The 6,067-nt window shown below is 32.2% G+C and overlaps 1 protein-coding gene across 1 annotated transcript; it reads left to right on the forward strand.

Moving 5' to 3' along the window:
- Window positions 1–1,138: 1,138 nt before the first annotated feature.
- On the forward strand, window positions 1,139–4,691 carry LOC131644611 (adenosine kinase 2-like). The gene is made up of 12 exons (XM_058915160.1): window positions 1,139–1,325; window positions 1,527–1,580; window positions 2,485–2,531; window positions 2,671–2,702; window positions 2,794–2,895; window positions 3,007–3,074; window positions 3,257–3,333; window positions 3,428–3,525; window positions 3,614–3,684; window positions 3,764–3,830; window positions 3,921–4,104; window positions 4,224–4,691. Exons 1-12 carry the CDS (start codon window positions 1,243–1,245, stop codon window positions 4,364–4,366), a joined length of 1,026 nt encoding a protein of 341 aa, XP_058771143.1. The 5' UTR covers window positions 1,139–1,242; the 3' UTR covers window positions 4,367–4,691.
- Window positions 4,692–6,067: the final 1,376 nt, after the last annotated feature.

Consider the following 6,067-nt stretch of genomic DNA (forward strand, 5'->3'; position numbering starts at 1 on the left):
AACATACGGTTGCCTTTCCAATATCAAAGTTATTGCTTTGTTATTTCCAATCAGTAAAAGTTATTTCTACTAAAAAAACATATGAAGTAAATAGGGGTAAATTTGTACAAAAATAATTAATATAGTTGACAAGTGCAAGAGTGTCTTATAATTAGGGACAAAAAAAATCAAACAGGGTCTTATATTTATGGATAGAGGTAGTAAGAGATAAGAGGATTCAATACCAACCATTGGATTAGATAGATGATCTTGATGAAGTCAAGTGCAAGCATAGACAATAATTATTTATCAATACCATCTACCTAATCTAGTGGTTAATATGGAATCCGCTTATCTCTTATTTTAAAAATTCTTCTACTTGATACATTCCATATAAAGGTCTGATATGCAGCTTAAGGAGAAATTCAATATAAAGGTTGTATATAAAGGCCTTAAAGATGATGATCAACAGGTGGGAAGTAAATAGAGGAAAGATGAACTGAAGTGGTTAATTAAACAATGGAACGACAAAGGATGGAGAGCATCCTTGCTAAAAATTGCTTGTTACAGAAGTGATATACGAGATATGAAAATACTGGAATGATAAATGCTACAGTAATGATGTAAATACTACTCGTATGGAGGAGAAAATTATTGATATGACAGTGTACAGAGGTTGGAATAACAAATTACTTAGAATACATATAGCTCATTTGATGATGCAATATGTTGTTTTTTATTTGTTGATTTGTCTATTTAGTGGACTGGATCCGCGCGATCGCCTTGCATTATCGTGTTTTTGAATGAATTCATAAATCTTTAGGCTTTAGGCATCAATGGTTACTACCCATTCTTATAGGCTTTAGGCTTTTAAATAAGTAAAGAGAGAGTAAATAAAAAAAGTTATCCATAATTTTCTCAAAACCATGAAAGAATTAATAATGAAGTAAATAGTTGGAATTATGAGGAATAATTAATAATGAAGCAAATAGTTGGAATTATGAAAAGGAATAAAAATGACTTTACCCAACACTAAACAAAATATCCAATAAAAATTGAAACTAAATAAAAAAGCACTTTATATATATATTTTAAAAAAAAAAAAAACATTTGTAAGAAGTTGGGTAGATCTGCATCGCACTCACTAGTGACTCATTTATTTAAACCTACTTCACTCCAAAACTACCATCATTCATTCAACAACAACACCTCTCTCGCCTCTCCTTTTTCTCTGCTCCGTTTTTTCGCATCCATTCATCACCAATGGCGTTGGAAGGTGTTCTCCTCGGTATGGGTAATCCTCTTCTCGACATTTCTGCTGTTGTCGACGAAGAATTCTTGAAAAAGTACGCTACTCACACCTCTCTTTCGTTCTATATATCTCTTTGTTTATTCGTATTTGTTGTTAGTTTTGATTTATTTTATGCTTAGAAATTCGAACGAAGAAGAGTAATAATGTTGAGGATTTTTATTACGGTGTTGATTTGAGTTACGAAAAGATGAAATGGATCAGATCTCATGGTTTTGAATTTGAATTTGGTTTTCAGGTTTGACATCCAGTTGAACAATGCCATTCTCGCCGAAGATAAGCATAAATCTATGTAAGATTTTCTGTTTTTACGCTTTTTTTTTTTTTTCTCATTTCAGATTCAGATTCGGATCGGTATCGTAGCAACTTTGAACGTTTTTGTGTTGTGTTTGTTAGAATGTTATTTAGCATGATCTTGAGTTTAGCTTGTTTATTTTGTATAAACATGCTAATTTGATTTTGTTGTGTTAGAGTGTATTTTAGGATAATCTTGAGTTTAGCTATTTATTTGATTATTTGCGAGATTTTTCAACATGTTAATTTGATTTTGTGCTTGTTAAAATGTTGTTTAGGATGATAATCTTGAGTTTAATTTATTTATTTTGATTTGTTGAGAGTTTTGTAAACATGCTAATTTGATTTTTTTATTTTTTTTTTATTATTTATTTTTTTAATTTTTGGTGTTAGAATGTTATATAGTGTATGTTGGGTTTCCATTTTGGAAGAGCTTTAAGCAATTCTAAAGATGGGAGATTGATTTTGACCTGTTTGTTTTCTCAAAAGTAGAATTGATTTGGTTTCCAAAATTGATTCTAGCTGAAGTTAGGATTTGTAGCTTTTTGAGTTTATTCGTGATTTTTTATATTGAAATTTGTTATTTAGCTCACTTTAATCACAATCAATTCTAAAAAAATTAATTCATTTAGAATCAATCTCGAGTGTAGTTTATTTATTTTAGTTGTGCAAGAGTTTTGTAAACATGCTAATTTTATTTAGGATAATCTTGAGTTTAACTTATTTGATTTGGTTGCTTGAGAGTTTGGTAAACATGCTGATTAAGGGTTTGAAGTAATACTTGGTTGGACAGTTTTCTATCTCTGTTTTGGAGATACTTTTTGGTGTTTCTGTCTGATGAATATTTCCTGTGATAGCGTTTAGTAATGTCTGAATATTTCATGAGTCTATAATTATCTCAGGTACGATGAAATGTCTGCCAAATTTAACGTGGAATATATTGCCGGAGGTAATTCCCTAGATCTGAATTATTGTGCTTCAATTCATAGATTATTATTGTATTGTCAAGTTATATCACGAGCTTGTTGACTAAAGAGAAGGAGGAAAGAACAATTTATAACGATGGTTATGATTTTTCTGATTGGCAGGTGCTACTCAAAATTCAATCAAGGTTGCTCAGGTATGTGCACTTTCTTTTAACAGGACTTGAGCTGAATCTGGAGTAGTCTTGTGGTTAAAATAGCTTATCGTTTTCTCTTTGCCTCTAATAGTGGTTGCTTCAAGTACCTGGAGCCACTAGTTACATTGGTTGCATAGGAAAGGACAAGTATGGCGAGGAAATGACCAAGAACTCTAGACTTGCTGGTGTAAATGTAAGTTAAATATTGTAATTTTCTCCTTGATTTGTTGATTTTTCCATTTGTTGCACTGTTTTGGACAATAGAATATAGTTTCTTAAATTAACTTGTTCATTTAACAACTAGGTTCAATATTATGAAGATGAAAATACACCTACAGGAACTTGCGCTGTTTGTGTGGTTGGTGGCGAAAGGTAAAAAGATCACGCTTTCCTTGTGTTTTTTCATATTTTAAGCCATAAATTCCTGAAAAATTATAACATTTATGCTGTTTTATGATAGTACTTGTCTTCAGCTTAGTATATATAGTATTCAATGTTGTTGATTCTTAAACAGTTGTTTGAAGCCTTCTTTATTTTATTGGATCTATATATAGGTCACTTATTGCCAACTTAGCAGCTGCAAATTGCTACAAGGTTGATCATTTGAAGAAACCCGAAAACTGGGCATTAGGTACCTTGTTGATCTGTTCAGGGTCTCTTTCTACCTCCAATCTGAATGACAAGATGACTAACATTTGGTATTATGCATTTTTTTTAATAAATAGTTGAAAAGGCCAAGTATTTCTATATTGCTGGCTTTTTCCTCACTGTATCCCCTGAATCCATTCAATTAGTTGGCGAACATGCTGCTGCAAAAAACAAGGTTAGATATGATTAGAATCTGGCCTTCCCTTTCTACTAATAATAGTATTTGAAACTTAAGTAGTCAACTAATTTACTCACTTGTGCAGGTCTTCACGATGAACCTTTCTGCACCCTTTATCTGTGAGTTCTTCAAGGACGTACAGAACAAAGCTCTTCCGTAAGAATCCTTCTCCATCAAATTCAAATGAATACATTTATACTTACTGATCTTTAACGATTTCCATTATGGGATTCAGATATGTTGACTATGTTTTTGGAAATGAGACAGAAGCAAGAACATATTCCAAAGTGCATGGCTGGGAGGTAAATAGTTACTTCACAGATCTGTACCCTGGCAGTTTTGGTTTTACATTTTAGTTTGCCACTCATCTCGATTCTTTTCGTATTGTTCAGACTGACAATGTTGAGGAGATAGCTCTAAAGCTATCCCAGTTGCCAAAAGCAAATGAAGCTCGGAAAAGGATTACTGTTATCACACAGGGTGCTGATCCCGTGTGTGTTGCTAAAGACGGGAAAGTGACATTGTACCCTGTTATACTATTACCTAAAGAGAAATTAGTTGATACAAACGGAGCAGGTATTGCCCTATTTCTTTCCGCAGTTTTTGCTTATAAGTATAAAAAAAGGCCATTCAAGGTCAATTTCTCATCGATGTTACATGCTTATTGTAATAATCCTTTGTTCGTGTATTTGTAGGAGATGCTTTTGTTGGAGGATTCCTTGCACAATTGGTTCAGGAGAAGCCTATTGAAGAATGTGTGAGAGCTGGGTGTTATGCAGCAAATGTTGTCATTCAAAGGTCTGGCTGCACTTACCCAGAGAAGCCTGATTTTCATTGAGTGATTCTCCCGAGTTCATCAATATTATTATTCTTACTATTATTGTTATGAAGTTTTGATTATTGAGAACAATTTTAGTTGCGTTTTAATAGTTACACTCTTAACTGGTTTGGGATTTTTATTAAGTCCTGGCCAGGGAGAAGGGGTTAAGAAGTTGCAGAGGGAAAAATATTACTGAAATAATTTCATGTATTTGAAGCCCTATCTGGCATGGTGTCTTATTTTTGCTGTTTGTAATCTGAAGTGTTTAGTTCTTTTTTGGATACTATTTAGCTAATGTTGCTATATTATGATGATACTATGAAAATAGCTAATGTTGTTTTTACATGTTCTATCTCATTTGAAATCCTATCAGGTCATCTTTATCATCTTGGCTTTCTTTTTTCGTGCATCTTCTTTGGTTGCATGTTATTTAACGTTATTTATCGTTATATTTAAATCTGTGTTTACCCATCAAAGAGATGTATGCTCTGGACTTGCGAAATAGTTATTGGTTTGAGATTAATTGTTATTCAATTTGTTAATATGTTTGTAATTTACTTTTTCCAACCAAAAAAGCAAAAAAAATGGCCTCTATCAAAACAAAAGTTAGAGGTTTTTATTTTATTTTAATGTTCCTTACATCCGTTTGTTATTTACAGCTTACGAATGTTATTATTTTGGTATGAAAATTAGATATTCAATTATTCAAAACTAATTTTTATTAGTAGTATGATGAATAAAATTAAATGGATTGACAGAAAAATATAGTAATATGAATATGGGTTTAATAATTTTAGCTGGTCTCCAATAGAAAACATGACAAAATTAGTATTTTAAAATTACACGGATGTATGATATGCATGATACTATGATTTGATGGAATACACGTCTTCCTTTATTAGTTGAAAGAGTAAAATAACTGTCCCTGCACATTCTATTTTTTCTCTTAATACTGCTTATTTATTAAAAATGCTTAATTCAATAGTATGTTGAGTGTCTTTTTTAGCTTCTCTCTGATTGTGCTTAATTCAAAATTTTGCTCAGTTGCAGTAGAGTTCATGATTATGTCAGACGACTTTTTTCTTGGGCAGTATAAAGGCGATGGTCACATGTGAAGCATTCCATTTAAATATAAACTCATCTAATTCATTAACTAAGCAATAAAATTGTGAAAATTTCTTCAACCACCTCCTAATCTTCTTGGCCATCTGGTGAATTTACCACAATACCCCTATTTTCGGAAGTTCATTTCCGAAATTGTACTTTTTTTGAAAAAAAAGGTGTTTTCGGAAATGTATCTCCGAAAAAGTTTTTTTTTAATATAAAATATTGATTTCGGAGATGCATCTCCGAAATAAAATTATTTTTCAGAAAATGTGGTGTTCTCGGAAGTTCATCTCCGAATTCACCCCCCTTGGAGGAATTCGGAAACGCACTTCCGAAAAAAGGTCTGGACAGAAGAAAAATAACAAACAAGAACGATTCGCTTTATTTAATCGGATGAAGACGATGGAGGAGACGTTGCAACAGGTTAGAAAGTCCTGATCCTCTAGAAATCCATACCACATTGTAACTTACCAATATAATAAACAACAACACAAAACTTATGAGCAAACTATACTTACATCATAGTGGTGTAGATCCTTATCAGCCACTCGCAACTGAAAATGATTAGCACGAACTTGAATTTTCCTTCCCAATTGACAGTAACCAGGTCGG

Source organism: Vicia villosa, linkage group LG1 (genome assembly GCF_029867415.1).
Source record: "Vicia villosa cultivar HV-30 ecotype Madison, WI linkage group LG1, Vvil1.0, whole genome shotgun sequence".
Taxonomy (NCBI): domain Eukaryota; kingdom Viridiplantae; phylum Streptophyta; class Magnoliopsida; order Fabales; family Fabaceae; genus Vicia; species Vicia villosa.

What these genes read in the sequence shown, in the direction of transcription:
- LOC131644611 (XM_058915160.1), top strand. Translation starts at nt 1,243, where the DNA reads ATGGCGTTGGAAGGTGTTCTCCTCGGTATGGGTAATCCTCTTCTCGAC. An exon ending in ATTCAATCAAGGTTGCTCAG is followed by an intron (nt 2,703 to 2,793) that starts GTATGTGCACTT and finishes TGCCTCTAATAG; the next exon opens with TGGTTGCTTCAAGTACCTGG. An exon ending in GTACAGAACAAAGCTCTTCC is followed by an intron (nt 3,685 to 3,763) that starts GTAAGAATCCTT and finishes TATGGGATTCAG; the next exon opens with ATATGTTGACTATGTTTTTG.